This window comes from Neopelma chrysocephalum, unplaced genomic scaffold, assembly GCF_003984885.1.
Source record: "Neopelma chrysocephalum unplaced genomic scaffold, ASM398488v2 Primary Assembly neopelma1_66, whole genome shotgun sequence".
In the NCBI taxonomy this organism is placed as follows: domain Eukaryota; kingdom Metazoa; phylum Chordata; class Aves; order Passeriformes; family Pipridae; genus Neopelma; species Neopelma chrysocephalum.
The window spans coordinates 8,571,577-8,594,895 of NW_020897725.1; the positions used below are offsets into that span (position 1 = coordinate 8,571,577).

The 23,319-nt window shown below is 34.8% G+C and overlaps 1 protein-coding gene across 5 annotated transcripts in view; it reads right to left on the bottom strand.

Annotated features, from left to right (window-relative positions):
• The window catches only part of ASAP1 (ArfGAP with SH3 domain, ankyrin repeat and PH domain 1), a 148,687-nt gene that overhangs the window by 42,618 nt on the left and 82,750 nt on the right, over positions 1–23,319 (bottom strand). For 3 of the 5 annotated variants that reach the window (XM_027684456.1, XM_027684453.1, XM_027684455.1), the window contains 12 exons: positions 22,981–23,126; positions 17,613–17,687; positions 17,229–17,278; positions 14,886–15,015; positions 14,034–14,119; positions 13,187–13,262; positions 12,287–12,373; positions 6,603–6,611; positions 5,927–6,027; positions 5,446–5,515; positions 4,189–4,276; positions 3,056–3,104 (listed from right to left, as the gene is read on the bottom strand). In XM_027684456.1, the coding sequence (XP_027540257.1) occupies positions 3,056–3,104; positions 4,189–4,276; positions 5,446–5,515; positions 5,927–6,027; positions 6,603–6,611; positions 12,287–12,373; positions 13,187–13,262; positions 14,034–14,119; positions 14,886–15,015; positions 17,229–17,278; positions 17,613–17,687; positions 22,981–23,126 (967 nt within the window). The remainder of the gene's footprint in view (positions 1–3,055; positions 3,105–4,188; positions 4,277–5,445; positions 5,516–5,926; positions 6,028–6,602; positions 6,612–12,286; positions 12,374–13,186; positions 13,263–14,033; positions 14,120–14,885; positions 15,016–17,228; positions 17,279–17,612; positions 17,688–22,980; positions 23,127–23,319) is intronic. The other 2 variants (XM_027684457.1, XM_027684454.1) reach the window with 1 other exon arrangement.

Sequence of the window (23,319 nt, forward strand, 5' to 3'; positions counted from 1 at the left end):
AAGTGGTTGGGCCACCATCCCCAGAGGTATTTGAAAGGTGTGCAGATGTGGCACTTGGGGACATGTTTTAGTTGTGGGCTTGGCAGTGCTTGATTAATGGTTGGACTCAATATTAAAGGCTTTTTCCAACCTAAACAATTCCACGATTCCATTCTACCTAAGACAATAAAAGAAGTTGTCCAATTGTCAATTAACCTTGTTTTTCTGAATCTCAGAAGTTTCTTATGATCCTTCAAGGCATTTTGTTTGCTGGAGATTGCTGGTATGGAAGAAAGTCACAACGGTAAACAAAAATCTGCCATCATGGGTGCCTTCAGAAAACAGAAGGAATTTGTTATCTTGGATGGACCAGACTATCACTCAGATTCCTCTTATTTTCCTTCAGTATTTTCAAGCCAATAAAAATCCCTCCTCCCCCAAGAATAGCAACCATGGGGTTTTTTGGTCTGCAACAAAAGTTTATCTGTCTCTTCTGACAAGCACTATTGCAATATTGTTCTTTCCAGGTAAATGCATAAACAGAACAAGAAGAGCATAGTATCTTTCAAATATTCAGAAATAACCCTTTTCATATGGAAGAAGCAACAGATAGTATCAAGACCTTTCAATTCAATCTTTCCAAAGTAAAAAGTGCCTGAGGACTGTTGCTAAAACCTAGACTGAAGTTAGATCTGTGTTTCTTCATAGAAAAATTTCTGAATCTAGCTTTGTTTATAATCCAGGTGTTTCCTGTAGATATGGATACTCTTGACCTTCAAAAAGAGGATAGAAAAGAACTAAAAGGTCATGTCTGGATTATGTTTGTCCCTATCCACAGTTACAAAAACATCGAAAGCAACTATTATTCTCTAAGTTAAAAAAAATAAATCTGGTTATGTTTCTTATAATCTACACATAAAAATATATTATATATGCACATACGTAAACAGACTGCCCACGCACCCCCTCTCCCAAATACACTGTATTTTATCTACTAGACAAACCAATAATCTACTGGGAATTTAAGGACTGTCAATCTATTTAGACAGCTGCCTGCATAAAAATCAAGAATTACACTGGACTGAAGGAAGTGTTTAAGGGGAAACAGTAATAAACCTATAAGAATGTAGGCTTCAGTGGCTTTTATTTTAAACTATCTGCTTTTTTTAATTAATATTGATTATTTTTATTTTTAAGTAGTTTGAGGAGCTATTTATAGAAACTGTAAAATGATAACTAGGAAAATGTATGCAGGGTCAGTTAAACTAAAATATAAAGGAATGCACCTTGCTTTTTTCTCTATGTAGATGTGAGTCTGTAAAGTGATTTAAAAATCTATTTATGCATTTCTTTTTCAATTGGTGTATGAAGTAAAAAAGACAGAAGAGAGGCAGCACTAAAACTAAAGCAGAAGGGGAAGTGCTGATCTCCTCTCTCTTGTGACCAGTGATAGGACATGAGGAAATGGAATGAAGCTGCATCAGGGGAAGTTCAAATGGTAGAAGGTTCTTCACTGAATGGGTGGTTGGTCACTGGAACAGGTTTCCCCAGGGAAGTGGCCAGGGCATCAAGCCTGGTGGTGTTTAAGGAGCATCTGGATAACACTCTTAGTCACGTGGTTTAGTTGTAGCAGTCCTGCAAGGAGCAGGGAGATGGATTCAGTGATCCTTAAGGGTCCCTTCCAACTTGGGATATCTAGGATTCTGTATTCCAGTACAAGTAATTTTCTCAGCCACTGGACTTTAGAGTGATAAATGAGAGTTCAGTGCTTCTAATGGGAAATAAAACCAGCCTGGAATTACAAAACAGTCCAAGAGGCAGCCCACTAAACTGAATTTACTGAAGTGCCAACCAGAAGAAGGATATTACTAATGCATTCTCCGCCTACCGTGCTCATGTGTTAAGACAAAAAAACCCCAAACAAATAACTTCTTAAAACAACTAATATAGTAAAAGTTAATGCAGGGCAGAGTCCCAAAAACTTATGGCTCATCAGAAATAACAGTATTTTTTTCTTGACTGAGAAAATTACTGGAATAATTAAGTTCCAGGATGAATGCAGCAAACATGACTAGCAAGTCAGCTTTGTACTCTCAGAGCCAATATAAAGCTGTGGAAGACTGGAAGAAAATAGATGCACAAAGAATCCTCCAGCCCTCTCATTTCACCCATACCTCCCAAGGCTGAGCTGTCAATGCCACTGCCTCCCAACACTACCAAACAAGTGAAATACCCTACAAACATTCCCTGTACCTTTAAAATACACATGGAGCAACACAGTCTTCCATTAGAATATGGATATTTAACAAAAGAATGAGGCAGCCTTGCAGGCTCAGGCTTGCTGTCCTCTTCACTGGTAACTTTATTCCTTGAACTGTTGGGTGATGAGCATTAGACAACACACACAACACACGTTTGGTGACACAGAAAGCAATGTTCAGGAGGAAAAAAACAGTGGTACATGGTTCTCAGGAAGTAGTTCTGATGCAGCAAGAAGAAAGATTGTTTTAAAGGAAACAATCTGGTTGGAAACACGTATTAATGAAGCAAGTTCCTGGATTCTGAAGTACACAAATATCAGAGATGTGCTTTGCTGTTTATTTCTAGGCCAACAGTAGAAAAGATGCACTGCCTGTACATATTTTCTATGTGTTATATGGAGTTCTTTTATCTATTTATTATTTTTAATTTAAAGGAAAAGGCAGAATCAGGAGTAAAAGAAGTAACTGCAAAACAAGGTTGACAGAGAAGGCTTAGGAAGTATTTAAAAATATATCATTTGAATCCTAACAACCTGATATACTATACCATGACAAGCAACTGCACAAAAACCATGTGCTGGCAGGATACACAATCTAAACGGGTTTTTGGTTAGTTTGGTTTGGGTTTTGGTTTTAACATTACAAGGTTTTAAAAGAGCTCTGTAGTGTGACACAAGATAGTTTACATTTGCAGATTCACAACAGCAGAAAAAAGAGACAGTAGGCACTACTTGTGCAGTAACTGAGAAAACTATTGCCATTGTTTTATACACCCCTATTGGCAAAAAAAACTTGAAAAATGTAAACATTCTTACGCCACGTATTCCTGTTCATCTTCTGCTTGGAAGTGGTATGTTCTGTTATCTGAAATAAATAAATACATCTTTTTATTCGGCACATGATAAATTTTAAAATATCTACATACTTGGTACTGAAACCTATTAGGCAACTAAAGCCTTTAAGAGCAATTGCTCTTAACCAATAACATTAATACTCTATTTATAGCTTTAGAAAGCAATTTTTTAAAGAAACTGAGAAAGATGAAAGTCTGAATTTTGATTTGCACCAAATGTATGAATTTCAAGAGTCTTATGTTTAGAAATATTAAAGAAAAATAAACATATGGATCAAATTTTGCCCTTTCAGAAGTCAAATCTGAAACATAAGTAGGAGAAAAGGGCAAAATTAATTTGTTCCTATAGTAAAGTTTTCCCTCCAGTTGGGTGAAGAAACATCTTTTTACTAACGAAAGGATGAGATATGAACTGCCTACTATCTCCCACATTCAAAGGTTTCATAAACTGTCCTTGTAAATCTAGAATGTTGATTAATACTACATATGTAATGACTGAAAATACTAAGTTGACTCATCAACTTTAAAAGTGTTTTTAAAACCAGACTGGATACAAATGCCTTCTGTACAAGACCAAAACGGAAGAAGGGAAATCACAGGAGCTGTAATCATGAGAAGACAAGTCACTCCCAATTTTAGACAAACAGAAGCATATTTCTAAAGCGGGATAAGAGAACAAGATAAATTGGTTCCCCTTGCCTTCCTCATCCACTCAAAAAGCAGAACAGACAGTGAAGGAAAAACAAGATGAAGTCAAAGGTCTTTGCCATTTCCTGGTGAACACAGCTTATGCACGTTGCACTAAGCTGTTAAACATCTCTCTGAACTCAGGAAAGCAGCACATATGCTGTATTTCATGGCTTGTCACAGACAAACAGCATTTATCTCACACATACACACAGAACAGGTTCTATATTCATTTGTCCATTCAACCCATCCTCAAAACTAGAGGCTCTGAACACTCGTGAGGCACTGCATGTGTCTGGGTACAGACCTGAACTTTGAGCTCTAGCCTCATGTTTTGCTCAAAGCCTCTTGCAATGACATTTTCAGAAGTCCCATATAATGCAAGATGGTACTGAAGATGCTACATACGTGATATTAGATCAAAAGACTTCTTATCTTCAGCATTTGGCTTCACCTGGCAGGTCAATAAATTCAGTTTAGCTGGTTGCCTGTTGGACTAAAAAGAAAATTTATTTTACTTTAAAAAATGTATTGATTTAGGATTATTTTCCCTTTCTGGGGAGTGGTCATGCATGATATTAATTTATAGTGTGGACATCAACACATGTACACCCTCAAAATGGTGGAGACAAGCATCCCTTTGTCTGACTTGGTCTGTCAGAATGGACACACTGCTAAATCTAAACAAAATTAAAATTCTCAGGGCCACTCTTTCTGACTATTTGAAAGGGATTAAAGGAACAAACCTTAATGTACAGTATGCTAATAATACAGAGTTTTTATTGCATTTCAAAAACAATGGTAAAACAATAATGTAATTTTTCATTACAGAATGCCCATAGTCCAAGTTTCCTCCCATTTTAAATAAATCAAAGATATAATTCTAAAACTTTAAAAGGGAAGTGGGAAGCTGGAGATCTGGAGTTTCAGAATTTGGGATAAATACATATAGTAATATTCTGTGCTGTAATTAGGTCATCTAAGACATTGTAACTAAATATATCTTTAAAGTATATTGGGTTTACACAAGTAGTAAACATTCAACACTGATGGCCATCCCTGGAATTTGGGATGAAGAAGGAAAAAGGATGAGGAATTGGGACCATGTCCTTTTATAAGAGTAACTCCTGTTCTCTTGTTTCAGACAAGTTTGTGTTATACTGCCACAAGGCACTTTTAGGACTGCCTCCACCATGACTATGTTGTTGCTACCTCATGATTTAGCATTCCCAGGAAGACACTTCAGATACATGCCTGATTCCCAGAACTCACTGTGATCAAAACTTCCCAAGCTTTCACACTTTTAGCTGAAAGCACTCAAAATAGTAACACATTCACTCATCTGTCAGACTGTACCAATAATACCTAATATCAAGTTCCCAATTTTCTAAATTATGTGATTCACAGATATACCATGACAATCCCTATAAGCAAAACAGCTGAAGTATTGATTAAACAGTCTGTTCAATATATTTGCCATTTTCTTATTAAACAACTGATAAATTCATTTAAGTATTAAATTAACTGTCATAAACTATAGGTCCACAGAACTTCAACAGTCAGAAGTTGAAGTGACACCCTTTTTGCAAAAGCAAATTAGCAGATTCACTAGGAAAGGATAATGTTAATTTCCTATTTTCATATAAAGGTATAAAAATAACTTACCGTTGCATGTGATATGGTAAGAATTCCATTTTTAACAGTACACTTCCTTCTTTGCCATACTTTCCTTAACCTACATAAGAACAGCAAGTTCAGTAACTAGACATGACTTCAAAACACTAGTTAATCTCATTAACATTTTGAGAAGATTAGCCTTAAGAAACAAAAGGATGCAGTCAAAATTTTACTAAATGCCTCATCAAAAATAACTTGGGAGATTTGTGACAGGTCTTAATCACCTTTTAGAGACTTCCAAAGACAATAGCTTTCTTTTGATTATGACTTTATTATTTTATGTTTGCTTCTCATGCTTTATATATTTTCTATATTAAATTCAGTTTGGTGTTCAGATTTGAACTGCAAAACTCTCGAGTGTTTGTGGCACATGCATTAGAAGAATGTGCCTTAAGCAACCACAGTAGAAAACAAAACTAGTGCAGGAACATAGCTACAGTTTTCATTATTATGTGCTCTCAGAACATACCCATCACTCTTCTTTAAAAGATAACCTTTCTTCTCACTGCCATATTCCTTATTCCCCTGAAGCTGATGCATACTATATCCTCCTTGCCTGCTCTGTGAATCCTAAAAAGAGGCAAAAATAGCATTAACATTTTCCTGATGTGCACAGTAAGCTTACCTAACTTTTAAGCCTATGTTTTCTTCTCTACAACTTCAGAAATTAATAAAGATTAAAAAAGGAGAGAAGACTCCTACTGCATGTTTTACAGTCATAGGAGAGTTTGCTTTTACATCACGTGATCTTGAACTTACTGTTCAAGATTCAATTAATTCATTAGGCATTTGAAGTATAGTCTGAATGCAAATATACATCTCAATATACTTTTAAAATGTAGATGTTTAATATTGTATAATCTTATAATCAAAGACTAAAAGTCTAAGATGAAATTTCAAAAAGAAAGTAACAGAATCCAGCGTGCATATATAGGAACACGTATACAAACAAAGACAAATGCTAATAATCACTATTTTTTTCTCAATTTAAAAATACATATATAATTCATGAGTTTTAGTGAATGAAGTCAGCTGAAATAACTTTTGGCCTGATCTAGTGAAACAATTAAGTGAAATGGATTAACGTGTTATAAGCACATCAGAAAAAAAAAAATCCCCAAAAGTTCATTAAAACATTGACTTACTCTCCTAGACTTCGATCACGAAAGGCAAAAGCAATAGAGGAAAGAGAAAGCAAATAATTTAAAACGAGAATTACTATTTATTTAAAAAAACATGTTCCTTGAAAATAAATTTTATAGCCCACATATCTGTTAAAATAATGTTTCCCCTTTCTAATGGCATAACTAGAAAGAAGGCAAGAACTACTTTTTAAGGCACATTTGTGTTTTTTTCTCATAAAAACCAAAACGTCACAACAAAATGCTGTGCAACCTGGCATATATGACACTGGCTTCACACAACAACTAAGATGACTACAGGATCAAATTTTATCATATCTACCAGACCTTTAAATTGTCTACAATGATACCGTATTTATCCTTCAAACTTGAACTAATTCTGAATTTCTATTGAAAAAGATCAGGCCCAAAGTTAACTGTTAATTTTTACAAATGTATATAAAAAGGTATAATTAAGGACATATTAATATGGTTTTAAATACAGCTGTGAAAAAATAACCCGCAAAACATCTGATAATATCCCACCAAAACAACAACAAAAAAAGAATCAAAAGAATGGGAGGTTCAGTTACTCCCTTGGCGATAACCTTTGCTCTTTAAAGCAGTTTCTCACTATTACCACAACCAGTATACATTGAAGATTACTCCCGCTTGTTTTATTCAGGATCCTTACAATTGTTTTTGATTTTGTAGCAAGTTTGCCACAGAAGTTTAGAGAGAAGTGCTTTGGTAAAACTGGCAGCTGTGGCTGGAAGCAGCACAAAGGCTGCTCTGTGCCATGTGCTGCCAGTACTGTTCACACCATCAAAACAAGCAGCTCATTTATTGTAAGCAAATTTCAAATCCCCGTTGGAATTAGGGTCCTATTGGTATTAGCATAGGAAAGAACATAATGAGATATGGTTCTTTTTGCAAAGAGCATATCAGATGGAGATTTGGGGAAATAAATCAAAATCCAAAGAAACAGTTGACAAAACAGACACAAAGCATGATTCTAAAGATTAGCTATATTTAACTTAAAGCTGTTAAGTTACATCGGTAGCAATAATTATTATACAAAAATAGGCAACAGAAGCCTGTAATTAAAGGCCTGGTTTCTTTTAAAAAGTTAAATTTCTTAGGATATAAGTATTTTTAGACACAAAAGATTAAATACTTTACACAAGTAAAATTATACTAATATCCATTAAAATATTTTTTCCAAAAGCCTTAAACCACAGTCATTTTCAAAAATCAGATAATTCTCACACAAAGTAACAGAATCTGCCTTAACTTGATACCAGGGCAGCACAGCAGTGGCCACAAGAGACACTGCATGTACCAGAGCCAATGTAAAATGGTACTTCCCTCAGTGAAGCTACAGCACTGGCACTTCTGCACAGCCCAGGATTCAAAGATGGTAAAGATATACTTTACTAGGCAATTCCAGTGATTACAGTAATATTTTTTTCACTGATCAAAGGACAGGTATGTCAGTAAAATGTGTAAGGGCATTACAGATGTCCATCAGGCTAAATAAATACCTTGGATCCGTGCAACACGGAACCAGGAGTTACATTATGAGACCTCAAAAGTGGTGGGACATCTCACTTCTCTAGTGGCAACTCCAAAGAGGTTAAAGGCGGACAAATTTACAATTTGGACAGGAATGACTAGTTTCAACTTCCTTCTCTTGCACAAAGGGTCAAAGAAACTTAAAACTACACACAACCAGAGCCTTAATTTTATTATTTCAAAATGTTTCCCAGCCAAAGCAATGTTTGATAAGATTACTTCTAAATTTTTACAAATCTGCTGGAGAAAATCCCATTCATTTCATGTTCTTCAGTAATTCCATTAATCCATAAATTTTCCAGTGGTGAGATTATAATGCACTAATGCTATAGGGAAAACGTATTCTTAATCACAAAGGCCATCTGCCACAGTAATAAAGCCCAATTTTACGTACTTGAAGATCTGGATATACATAATGATGGAGACCTGCCTGGTGAAACTCAGGCCACGTGTCTTCAAGCTTTGTTGTCTCTTAACTAAGGAGTAATGAATGCTGACATGCTGCTTCAGGATTAAACACTGAATAACTAAATCACACACTGTTTTATCAAGCTCTCCAATATCTGCCAGTATCATTACACTTTGACTGAAGTCATGCAGCAGAATCACGAGTGAAAGTCCTCACATTGGTTTTGAAAGGGACACTTGAACACCAATGTGATCAAACAGTTATTTTATCCAAAATAACATATTCTTTCATTACAGCATTTCTCTCTCCTATGATTTTCCTGGATATCTGAGAATCACAATATTGCTCCTTTTTCTTCTAAGACAAAATTTCAATTCTCTTCAAGTGAAACACTTCATTTTTATATTTGTAACTTTATGTACAGATCTCATACATATATACACACACAGTTTTTCAGGAGTCCTAGAATTTGTTTACATTGTAATTCCAGTCGGAAAAGTTGCACAGGTTATTTTGGTTTGCCTGTGAAGCTACTTTATTACAACACATATTTCAGTTTCAGAATCTGACTTGTTTAATTTTTTATATTTTAGATGAGGTTACTTTCCACTGAAACACAATAATTTTTACTACACATCCAGGAAACAGGTAACAAAAACCCCAAACACAATATTTCGTTCGTTCTACCTCATTATACTTTTATGAGGAACTTCGGAAACTTGACTTGTACCATTGCAGCCATGGATGTACAACACACAGTACTGAAGAACAACCACCCATTTGTCCTACTTAATTTCCAAGAACTGGCTGAATACCCAACAGGTTGAACTTAACAACATACACAGCATCCAGGAGAGAACGAGATATTTTTCTTTGCTTTCCAGATAATCAGCTTGTGGAAGAAAATATATATGAGAAGAGAGCAAGTCCTGTTCCTCTGTGTGTTGGGAATTGAATCATAAAAAAAAAATAAATTAGGATTTAAAGTTATTTCCAAAAAAGCTTTTGAAATCTAATGTTCTCTGTTCAATTTTTGGGGGTAAGGATGAAAAAGGAGTGGGAGTTATGTTCAAAATGATTTAAATAGTAGGGAGATTACAAATGTAATGCTTGTATGGGAAGCTCTTAAGAGTTGTGGAAGAGATCTAGTAGGTCCATGTGCACATTGGAGATGGAGAGAAAAAAAAATAGCATACAGAGTATTAGGAAAGACTGTAAAGTATGAGATAAGGGAAAACCGAGTACTAGAAAGAGCTGGCAGATCTTACAATACATTGGGATCTGTTCAAAGGTACTCTGTAGTGCTCCTGTTCAGCATTTGTAACATTAAAGAAATTCTAAAACCATGTAGAGTGTGTCGTAAGATTGTGCTGTCCTTCAGAACTATGAGATTAGAGATGCAGAGAGAGGAATATTCTCCTGGCCAAAGTTTAGCTGCTGTAAAATGCATACCTAAGTAATAAGGACACACAGGTAAGTATTTAAAAGAAAAAAACTCACTACTGTAAGGAATTACTCATCCAACATTCCTTATTAACTGTGATTCCACCTGAAATAATTTACTAACTCCAAGCCATGTATCTACACACAGTGGCCCTAATCACAATGTGCTACCTACCAAATTACATGAAAGCCCATTAAAATACTTGCCTCAGTTACCCAAGTCTTACATTTTAAGAAATTCCAGAAGAATTCCAGGAAAGTAAAGATTAGTAAACTTCACACCACACAAGAGAGATTAATGAAAACTACTTTTAAGAGTATATTTATTATTATATATACCGTTAAATCACTGCAACTTTTGTGCAGAGAGGTCACATCTCTAAAATTTCCTGGAGTTCTCTGAAGGATTCAGTAAGTAAATGATGACTGATGCAGTGTATCTGGACTTTAAATGGGCACCCCCTGTTCCTTATGGAAGGGAAAGAATCACATTGCTACAGGACAAGAGGAAAAGTCCTCAGATGAGATAACAAGTTTAAAGCAGGAAAGAGCCAAGTGAGTTTTACAGAAAGCTGTGACAGCACATGTGGTGTCTAACACAAAAAACCTGGAAAAGGGTGAACAGCAAACTGTCAAAACTTTGTTAGATGGTATTAAATTATTTAGAATACCCAAGAAAGACTGACTGAAGAATTTCTCAAGAACCTCATGATAGTGAGTAACTTGATAACAAATGACAGGTGAAGACCAGCATAAAAAAATGCCAAGTGATGCAGAGGGAGAGAATAAGATACTGTGAGCTGAGTATGAAGATACAAAAACAGGATGACATGCTTACAGCCTTACAGATGATTAAACTTGGTTCCTCTGCACTAAGCACTGGTCTAAAAGCAAGTCAATGCTAGGATCCGTAAGAAAAAGAAAAATATCAGAAATGATCCATTGATTATATCATAAATTCACATGCACTCATATCCTGAGTAGGGTATGCAGATCTAAAAGTTCAAAACAAATAAAAGGAGAAAGATTCTTCACACAACATGCAGCCATAGTGGGAAAAACCCAGCTGTAACATAAGCTGATGATTTATGTTTCTTCAAAAAACAACTGCACAAATTCAAAGAGAGGAAAGCCATAGGATGGTGGAGAGACTTCCAACAGTCAAACTACTAAAGGGGGGTATTCTGGGGAAGTATCAGTGTTTATTGCCCTTCATTTTACTCCCAACATCCATTATTGATTGGCATCAGAAACTTGGCTGACTCAGTAATGCAGTTGTAAATTATGTTCTTAATCTCATGTTTGATAATAGCAATACTGTCCAATCAGATATGTGGATGATCTTACATATTCAGCAAAATGGCATCTGTCTAATGTTTAGTTATAATTCATATTTAATAATAAGACACCTGGCAAATATGAATGTCTTATTTACCTACAAGAAAACTGAACAGAGGGTAAGCAAACTTTTCCTAGAGGAGAACCCCCCAACACAGTTTCATCATGGGATATTCAGTATTCCAGGCACTATAATTTGGCAGTCCCAATGTTATCTCAGGTAAAAGCTGTGATGTATGCTATTATGCTATCTTCTAGTTCAAGAAGTATTCCAGAACACCTGCAAAGGACATTGAATGTCCCTCCCTTCACTTTTGATACCAGTGCAATCAATAATGTATTTTACTTTTTAACTGCCCTGTTTCAGCCTGCTGTCTGATTAACAAATAAATTTTCTTCCTTACCAGATGGTACAAGCAAAAGGGGTTTTGTGAAGGAGAAAAACAGCACAAAATGTGAGTTATCAGATGAACAGTAACACATAAACCATAGCTGAAGGAAGTCTCTAGTTCTCGTTCTGTCTTGTTCAGGATCACCAGGTCAGGAAAATCCTGAACACTGCCTGGTGGATGGCAGAAGAAAGAAGTGTGCATTCCATTAATTAATTTTTTTTCCTGAACAATCATTGTTTATCATTGTCAAACACAGGATACTGGGCTAGAAGAAGCATTTATCTGATCCGTTACAACTGTTCTTACAGTACATTAAAAAAGTACATAAAAAAAAGGAATAATTTCTTTTCAAACATAATATGGAAACAGAAAATTAATGTAAAAATATTGTTTGTTGATATGTGAACATTCTAAATATTAGTTTTGTCGTAATGTTCAAAGTCCAATACTTTTGAACCAATAACTACATATATTGAACATTAAACCAATTTCTGAATACAAAATTCACAAATTTAAATTATCTCAGATAACAACATGTCTAAATTATTTACCTCCTTCTGATCAAGCTGCAGAGAAGATTTGATCAAATCACGAAGAGCAGTGAGTTGTTTCTTTTCTTCATCTTGTGTCTGCTTTATCTACAGAAAGAGACTGCTATTAGATGCAACTTTAACTTTTTATTTCAATATACAATTTCAGATGTCCTGAACAACCAGCTCAACTACTCTGTGTTTCTGTAACGGTTGAGTTTATTTTCATGGACTACTCCATTCTTATGTATTCATCCTCTGTGAACATACCGCTTGAAAATCAAATTAAAATGAATGTGCAACTCCACATGCATCATTTGTTCTGTTGCACTTTAATTGCTCACTATATCTAATGCAACTAAATTAGCTACTGAAATATTAATTAAATAATTCCAATAAACTTGACAGATGACTTACAGAATAAAAATACAGTTTAATTTAGCAACAAATGACAATAGCAAATGGGATTATTGTAATTCTGATTATAGAATACAGAAGCACTTGGGTGACAAGTGGGTTTTGATTCCACATTATTGCTTGTCTTTAAGGAACATAACAAGTTAATTCATTTTAAAACCTTGGTGCTATCATTAAGCAATTTGGTTTTAAAAAGTGAAAATGGTAGCTAAAATTGATGCTAATAATATAAGCTGATTCAAATAGTCACACTGTAAAGCAGTTTTATACTAATGCATCATTGACTTAGTAGTGAATGAAAGCTACTTTTCCTAATAGCTGTAAAAATCAAAGTTTACATAGTCAAGATGTTTTTGCCTTGTCTAGCTATGTTCAGTTTCAAATAACACTTTTCATTTATAAGATGCAAATGAAATATAGACCCCAGAAATAATATTAAAATTGTACTTATACATACAAAATATTTTAATTTTCAGACATAAAGCTACTTGTAAGTAAACTTACATTATATAAGTCCGCAGCCAACTTTTCAATATATTGTTTAAGTTTATCAGCTGTTTTCAAGCCATCTTGGAAGAAACTAGAATGAAAAATACCTGTGATTTATCAGGAATACATCTAATTCATAACACAAAGTAGATTGTCTTGTGGAGAAAGACAGCAAAACCAATAAAATATATCCAGCTCCTTCCATGTTCAAAACTAAACAAACTAATGAGAAAACCAAAAACCCCAACAGAAAAGCCTTTCCTTAAATTTTTAAAGTACAATATCTTTCAACAGTGGAGACATGCCACTGTGACTTTTCCATATATAAAATTAGAGAGAATATAGCTTAGCTTATTTTTATCACTTATTTTTATTAGCCAACATGTTTCTCACATTGTAATTTCTAAAATCTTTTTCCTGTATTTAACTTAAATAAAAGTTCCTATGTGTTTGCCGTTGTGGTTCTACTGATGACAAGGTCATATCTGGCTAGTTTCACCCCAGAGAAAGTCGAAGAAATTGCTGGCTTTCACAATGGTTTTTAAATTTACATAAAAGACTAAAAAAAGTACTAAATAGAGTAAACAAAATATTTGTAAAATTACATTCTAGATCTATGCCTCAGGAACTAAAATTAATTTTGTAGGTAGCATGCAAGTTTTCCCTTGGCCTCTTTCTCTGTGACTCCCCTGCCCTGCTTACTCACTCTCACACTCTCTACCAAAAGTCTGCAGCCTCATAAGATGCAGAGGGAGACACCTGGCACATCACAACTATGAAAAATATCCTGGCAAGTTCAAACAAAGGGAAAAAACACTTGTGTAAAAAAGGAAATTCTAACTAAAGCTTGAAGTGTACTTACTTGCATTGCGCATGATAATACTTAATAAGGTTCTGCAGAAGGTCCACACCCTTTTTTGTCTTTATTTCATTAACCTTGATAAGATACTGTATAAACAAAGAAAAGCATATTGACAATCATGTCTCAAAACCTTCAACATTTTTCAAGCATAATTTTCTCAATGAATTAACTGTTTCTGTGTTTAACCTGGGTGCTGACTCATAAGCCACCAGTACAGCACTAAGCAAAATAAGCAAAAGATAACTGTTTATTTGGCCATTCCTTAAAAATTCAAACGATCCAAAACATAAAACAAATTCAGGAAAAAGCTTCATCTTTTAAAATTGTCTAATGCTTTCCCTTTTCCAATGTTACTGCAATAATTACTGCAATATTCTAAAAATATAAATACTGTGTAATTTAAAGTAATCACCACTAACATGTAATAAAAAGAAGTATGAATATAAAAAGAACCAGTTTTATGGAACTAATGCATCACTGTCATTTGTCACTTCATTAGAAATTTTAGAAGTCTTCCGAAAGTGTGCTGGAAGAAAGATATTAAATACTTCCTGAACTGCTCAACCATAATCCCGATAAAATAAATATTTTCATAGTGTATTTTCAGCCCAGGAACCTTCCCATAATAATCTAAAAATAAAGAAAAGGGAATAAAACAAAAGGAAGCAAAGTTGCAACCAGAGTTGCTAAAATAATTATCTTTATATTGCTGTAATATGTGACATGAAAATAATTTCCTCCCTCCACCCCCATTAAATGACAAAGCACATTTCACCACCTTCAAGTAAAGCCCATAAGGGACTTAAGTTATGGCTACGGTGTCGTAATTAAAAACTGAAACTTGTTTCTTACTTCACACATCTGTAGCTGAAACAGTCGCCTTTCCTTCTCCATTTCCTCTGCTATCTCAGCTCCCGTTATTTCAGTTCTTATCATCCCATGCTGTTTTGCATGTTCTCTTTTTTCCTTTTCAATCTTTGTACTGAAATTTTAATTAGAAAACATTTTAGAGAATTTTTTCTACTACAATATGATCTAGTATCATTTAGGGAAAAATAATAATTAAGAAGTATTAAAGAAGCCATTCTGAAGATTAGTTCCTCTAGGATACCAAATCCTATGTGGTTTAAGTCTTCAGAAGTAATTGAGTCATGACACTGTCCTTTCTTCCTTTCATCCTGCAACTCTTTTCTCCAGTTTCTGTGCTACTTGGTGACAAAAAAAAAATTATTATATCATTCATTCTCTGTGATGGGTTCCACAGCTTCCACCTCTATACACTGCAGTGTAAAACATACATCTAAAAAACTACTGACTTGGCAGGAAAATGGCAGAATAACTTAATAAGTTTCATGCTTGTAAGGCAGGAATTAAGAAAAACAATAAGGCAGCAATCGAAATTTAGCACCCACCCGAAATGACACAACTCCCAGTCACTATGTTTTCAGAGAAAGCCAACACTGAAATTCTGAAATAGTGAAATGTGAATATGGAACTAAGGCCATCTTAAGACCTTAACTAGAGCGGGACAGTGTGGCTGCCCTTACATATCTACTCTGCAGACTAACAGGATGCTCCACTTTTAAGCAAATGTAGATTTCCAAGATGGAGTAGAAAAACAAACAATTTCCTTGTTTCTTTAAAAATAAAATCAAATCTTTATTTTCTAGCACTTTTTGGGAGAAAAATAACACTGGAGCTGTACTTCTGTAAAACAGGTAACAAAGCACTGCGCGGTTATTACACTGGGACTTCTTGTCAGTGGAAAAAAACCAGAAATAATTAATCTATTTGTTTTTCATCTCTGCTTTTCTGTAACTAAGAAAAACATCATGTTTTTATATAGAAAAAAAACTTTTCAGCACTGCACCTCTAAACTGGACTCAATATTTGGTCTTGAATGAATTCTAGGAAACGAGATTATTGGAGAAATATAAGGAACATTTCCTTCTTGGTCTCAATAAACTCAAGTGAAATTTGCTCACAAAAAAAATAGCAACAAGACAACAAGCATCTTTCCCTAAACCTTCCAAATTCAGAACAGAATCTACAGATGATTCCATGTATTAGACCTGTACGAGATACTTCATCTCCTAACTTCTGTTTACTGGGATTTGGCATAAATAGGCTTTCAAAGATATCTCTAATTTCATATATAGAAATTAGAGAGGCAGAAATATTTTTATTTTGTTGCCTACAGAAAATCTTTCAATATCTGCAAAATACGCAATATCTGTGAGAATTAAAGAACTAAAAAGGGATTAAAAAAATCAATTCTACATGTAAATCTGAATGCTCAACCGAATTCAATGATGCAGCTTTGGAGTAGGACTCTCCTTTTAGCCTTAGATTAATAATAATTTCCAGTTCAGTTGTTCACAAGGATTTCCATTGTAATGAATTCTGAAAGCAAAAGTTACTATATGTAGGTAAGAAAATTAAGTTGATAAATATTTCAGCAGTTCTTAGTGGCTGGAGTTTTTCTTTGATTGCTTTTTTCCCCTCCTGGTTAGACATAAATGAAACAACACTAATGATAGGATTAAAAGGGGAATAAAAGAAAGGATACAAAATATTAATTAACTCCTGAGGGCTCTTGAATTCTGATAAAACAGCTGCCCATCACATCCCCGAGAGCATTCTGAACCATTCCACCAACAGTTCTGCAACTACAATACTATTTTATTCCAACCTTCTATTTTTATAAATCATTGTTTGCCCACAGAAAATAGGAATCAGAGAAAGAAAATATTTTTAAAATCACAGATAGTTTTGAAGTCACACCAACTGCACTAAAATTCTTGTTTCTCAAAAATATACAGTTCTGAAACAGAGAAAACATCTAAATCTCTAAACATCAGATCTTATCTAAATAATTTTTACTATTGACAGATTTTATATATGTGACTACAAGAATGTGCAAATGCCATCTGAAACCTCCACTTTACAATGTTCATTATCTAAGTATTAAGTGCATGAAGTGTCTTCTTTACAGTAAAGAAACATCGGGCACTCATTTAACTACTTCACAGAGCACATAAAAATATTTTCTTTCCAGTAGTGCAAAAGAGAGATCCACAGAAGAGGTGCCTTGCAGCCACATTTACATCCACAGATACAGTACAGAGTTCGGGACCAGCAAGGAAAAGAAAAAACAGAAAAAAATAAATTAAAAAGTGGGAGAAAAATACTTACAATTTGGTTTCATAATCCTTCCAGGCTTTGTCAAAAGGCTTTTTGAGGTCCTTAGGAAATAGAAAATTTCCTTAGAAAATTTTTAAAAATTTGTCTTCATAGTTATCAAGTTATAAATCGCAACAAAAAGTACTGTTTTCTTTTAAAATTTTTTATACAATAGTTGGAAAAAATACTTGGGTTTGAATCTTGTAAAGCATTGTCTTCCTGTGCATGTCAACACAGGAATTTACAATGAAATTCTCAGGCATTGCAGTCATGCCAATTTTGTTCTTTGGACTCCATACAAAATATTAATGAATGCCAATATAAGAAATAATTTCATGAATGAAAGGAAAACAGTCACAAAACAGATGAAGCTGAAATAAAAACTTCAACACTTACCCCTTTAACACCTTTTAAGTCTCCTTTTAAGAGAGAATCCAAAGTGAAAATAACATTGTGGCTTAAACCCTGGAGCTAAAAAGAAAAATATTATACTGTTATAATTCAAAATTATTTATTATGACCCTATCAAACTACTGCCTACAAGTCTTTGAACTTCACTAATGAAGTTACAATCACATTTCTAAATTAATAATAAATTTAAGTCTGTAAAGAATTGATAAATATTTACTTGCATCAGATATAGAAGCATTATAATCAATGCTTACTTAAATAAGGTGATATAAACTCAGAATTTTAAAAATAGCACATAAGAAAAGTTCTGAAAGCACCTTAAGGTAATATTCAGTCTCTGGAAGCAAACATTTGAATACAAATGTCTCATAGCCTCCTGAGTAAGGAGCAAGGACCTGCTGTGCCGCAGGCAGGCAACACGCAAGGCACGTGTTAATTCAACCACAAACAAAAGGAGCCAACAGTCACCAGCTCCTTGGTTAATCCCAACTATTTGGGAACACTGCTCCTTTCTTTGCCCGTTGTGGAAATCTGACAGCTCCTCAAACTCTCACAAGTTTAAATTTCACCCTGTTGAGTCCACGCCTGTTTGATTATGGATGATTTGATTGTGAAATGTTCTGTTTGTCTTTGCCAGTGTGAGGGGTGAACAGCTGACCGCTGTGATCCTCTCTGGACACAGATGGTGTGGATGGTTCCTCAAGAGTCATGACAATAGGAAAGATGTGTATCAGTATTATCCTAGCCTAGTGAAGAGTCTGTTGCCTTTTCTACTTCATGCCTCCCTTTGGTTCTCCCACAAAATATTCCATGAATTCTTCAGTTCCTTCATAGGGAAGGATAGGGAGAACAGGAAAGCTGAAAAGACTTCATGTCCTCTGCGTGTCAACCAATGCAGTAGGGAAGCGTTACACTACCGTTTTTATTCTACCACATATATGGCCCAGCTCTCCTCTCCTATGTGATCCTCTGAGCATGTTTTAGTCCATGAAAATAATTTTTAAGGGACTTTTGTGGAACAATGATCCACACTGATGAGAATATCAAAACAAGGTTCTACAGGTCTAACACTCCACTCAAACTCCTCATATATTCAAAAGACACTGTAGCTTTTCTCATTTTTCCAAGTGAATCTGTTAAGGATAACCAATTCAAGCCATTAATACTTGGCTTGAAATTACTGTATAGTACCCAGTTAGAATGTCAGCTGGGGGAAAAAAACTAAGCTAAATATCAGTGTATTACTCCAGTATGGTAAGGGTTTGGAATCATTTATTACATTGTTGAAGACTTAATAAAACAGTAGCCTAAATGAACTGGAAGCACATCCGATAAAGCAAAACCACCTCACATATAGAGTAAAATAAAGGAAAAAAACCTTTTAACAGATGGAAGTGTATGATAATTTTGTGAGGGTTGTGAACAATAGATAATTTGCCTGCAAAGATATGCTGAGGACATTTACAGGAAAGGGAGGTGGGGAAAAACAGGCTTTAAACACCTGGAAAGAGGCAAGCACCATGCAAATTTTCAAAAGAGGTAATCTGTAAGTGCAAAAAATGTTATTCCAAAACCTCATCTAGATCAATTTAAATGTACTGACATGCTCCGTTTCATATATGTAGGTCTTCATATGGCTTAATGCACTATTATAATGAATTACTGCATAAAGAATGAAACCTGGAACAGGAAAGGAGGTAGAAGTAAAAAAAACAGAGAAACTGATTGTGGTGAGACACTCAGAGTTTGCTGAAAACATAGACCAGAGTCGGCAATGGCCAATACCAATGTATTACCTTTAGAAAATGCTAAAGAAGTGGTCATTGTGTGTCATTCTTATAAAACAGTCTTTACAACAACTATTTAACAACTTAACAAATACTATATTAACAGATTTTAAGTTTCAGACCTTATATTTAGTGATAACATCAACAGGTTATAGTAAAACTTGAATAGCAACTTATTTGCTTTTATTACAATAATTAATGGACACATTGCTATTCTTGCCCTTGTGTGCTGAGCAATCATTTCAAAACGATGCTCTCCAAGAGTTATGTATGTAATACAAATTGCTGTTTTTACTTCATAGTAACTGATGGTAGTAAGTGAATATCACTCTGAAAGTGATCACTCTCTAACTCTTTCACAAAGAAGAAAATAAGTTATTCCATACTCTCCTTCTCATGAAATATCCATAATATCACAATTTATAGGAAAATTTTAATGAATCATAATTGAAGTTCAAAAGATTTAACAAAAAGGATCAAAACATTTGAAGCATTTTTTGTTGCCTACTCTGTAGCTCTATTCCTTATTCATCTGTCTTTAAAGACCATTCATTATTTATTGTACCTTTATTAAATAAGGCAGCAACAATCTGCTTTAGGTAAAAAAAAAAGCTTATTAGCCTGCCATTCATCTTAATACCTTCTACCATTTTTCCAATTAATTTTATTAACATAAGCCCTAGCACCTACTGTGGGGCTTTATCAGTGATATTACAGAGTCCTCCTCTCAACTGCTTTTTCAATGCACCTCAACTTCTATTTTGATATTATAAACATCTTTTTTTCTTGCAGTGTAATCATATTAAACTGAATGATGCTTAAGAACAACAAAGTAGAATTTTCTATCTCAGGGTGAATCAAGGTGAAAAATAAGTGGTTTTAAAATGCCAAGACAGTTGTCAAATAAGTTTGTTGTCTATGTGAGGCTGATGAATGAGGTAAATTGGGAGTAGCCTATTTTAAAACCTGTCAACAAGAATTTAAATAGATAATGCTTCATAATCTAGTTGACATAAGATAATGTTCTTTTGAATAAGTGTGGTTTCTTAAATTAAAAGATCTTTTTCCTCTTGATCAGCACTACTTTAAATAAGTGAATAATCCACCACTTCTTGGTTGTCAATTGAAAGAAGTTAAAATTTTATGTGGATGCCCTGCAGGATCCAGAAATCTTCCAAGAAACTTGAGTTGTAGCCTCAAACTCTCCTTAAACTGCACTTTAATTCACATTTTAAAATACTCACTTTTAATTGTGTGGTAAATTAAGAGTAAAAAAGGTCAAAATAACCCAGAATGACAGAAGTCTTTATGGAGAAAAGCAGGTCCCTTGCATATCTACTGGTCTTTAAAACTGCCCACATTGAAACAAAGGATGATCAAGGTAATAGGCCTGAGCAAAGCTTCCAAAGCAAGTTAATCAGGGTGAGTGATCAGCCTCAGGTGAGTAAGGAGGTGATGATGAAGCAGCAAGACTCAGAAAGCAAAGTAAATACCAGCATGAGAGGCCAGAAGTGACACCCTGGTTTAGTGCTGATGGGACCTGTGCAGCCTGAGATGTTTAGAAGGGAATCTTGGAGAAGTGCAGAGAGTCAGGTGAGAATGTCTGCTGATACTGAGCTATTCTGGGTAGTAAAGCAAAAGCCAGATACAAAGAGTTGCACAAGAGCCTTGTAACACTGCTGAATGAAATTAAAGACTGAAATCTACGCTGAAAAATGTAAAGTGATACATAAGGAGAAGAAACTGATACAGAATCATGCTTATGAAATACCAATCATCAAGGAAAATGTCTCAAGGAAAAAAATACCTGGAAGTTACAGCATAGAAAACATCAGCCTCAATGCTCAGTAATCATAATGCTACCAGCCTTCAGAAAAGGGGGTAAGAAATGGAATCATCTTCATGTTTGTCCACTCATTTCAGAAAAGGGTACAATAGTACTCAGACAAGATACAGAAAGGGTGAGCAAGGCCAATTCAAGTTATGGAATAACTAAGACTCAGCTAGAAAAGTAACAGAGGAAGGGAAAGAAAGAACTATAGTTATCTGTAAACTCCTGAGAAAAAGAAGGGATTTCTTACATTTCATGTAAGATGTAAGAATCAGGGAACAAAAATTGAAAGGATCAGATTCAAAAGAAACAGAAATGACATTTCAGAGAGCAGTTCATTTTAGCACTCTGGAGGAATCCTCCACCTTATGAGCCAACCCTAATATACATTCAAGAAATCCTTAGTCAAATTTATGGAGGTAATACTAACGAGGACTAAAAGCAAAAGATTGTCTCCAGCTCCAACATCTCTGAGCTGGAGACTGTTTGCATGACCATGGTACAGAAGTTATCCCCACTTTTGCTCCTACACTCCTCCCTAAAGACTCACTCCTGGGCAACTGTCAAAGCCAGGGAACTGTGCTACACAGGCCTTTGATGTGTACATGCCTAGAGCAGTTACGGTTGAGTTAGGGACTCTAGGAAAGAAAGTCTGTAATATCACTTATACTTCACACCCCAAAAAAAGCTTGGAAATAAGGTCAACTGTAAAGAAAAGTGTAAAACTGAAGTTATTACTTTCTGAATATAACAACTATCAAGCCCATGAAACATGATCTTGCAAGAAATGTGGCTTCACTACTTTCAGCATTCAAAGATATTTGCTATGACTATAGTTTTATTATCCAGCTTTCAGAAATAAAAGGTCTAAGACAAATTTTAAATGAGATAAACCTTTAAATCACCTTCAAAAACCTAATATTTAAGCAATGGATGCTTTATATACCATGGGGAGACTGGACTGTTAACACCTTTTAAGCAATGGCCAGTCCTCGTGAACAAAGATTTTTGGGAAAGGTCTTTTACCTTTCAAGCCTGCGCAATGGATTTTTTAGGTGAGACACAGCCTGCGCTGAACTGAGCCCACCCTTTAATCCTAAGGTTCATCTGCTGGGGCCAAGCAAGCTTGGACAATGGCAGTGAGGTCCTCAGGACGTAGGTTTGTTTAGAGTGACCTTCTCTTAGATGGATGGCTTTACAGGGCTGACAAGCTCCATCTGCCCGGGGGAGTATCCCTGACCGGGAATCGAACCCGGGCTGCGGCGGTGAGAGCACCGCATCCTAACCACTAGACCACCAGGGGTCCCCCAACACCTTTTAAGCATTGCTCCTCAAATTGTTATTTTTCTTCCATAAAGTGAATGTTTCTCTTTTTGTGATAAAACAAGACAGCCATAACTAACAATACTGTATTTTTAACTGAAAAAACTTCAAGTCTTCAAGGGAACGATTTAAAATTAAGGCCCATGAGATATATAACACTGTCAATCACTTCAGAATGATGATTCAAATGATGTCTCAACATTTATATTTTTCTTCTTAACTGCCAATTAACAATCAAACACAGAGAGTGTGTAATAATACCCCTTAGAGAGAATCTCTGCAGAAATTATTGTGTTGTGTTTTGAAAAAAACTGAAAGCATCTCAAAAATTATCATTAGTCATCAAGATCATGCAGTTATTGTACTTTATTTTGAAACAACTTAAAAGCTAAGAAAGTTTGAAACTCCTCACCAGGTTCTTCAACAGCGTTGATAATTCTTTAGTAAGCGTGGAAAATTTTACAAAAGCTGTGCCAAGATCTGGATTATCCCGACTTAAAAAATTACTTCCAAATTTATCTAGTACTTGTGCATAGTTTTCCTCATTTTGAACATGATCTGCAAAGAAAAATTAAAAGTCAGAAAGATTTTTTGTAGTCAGTCAATTATAATTTTAAGCTTATTGCAACTTAGTAACAAACCAACAAACAGTACTTTGAAAAAAGCCACAAGTTAAAACTATTTTAATTTTCAGTAAATATATTAAAATTAAAAAGAACTATTAAGTAATAGGCATATATATGCTTCTTTT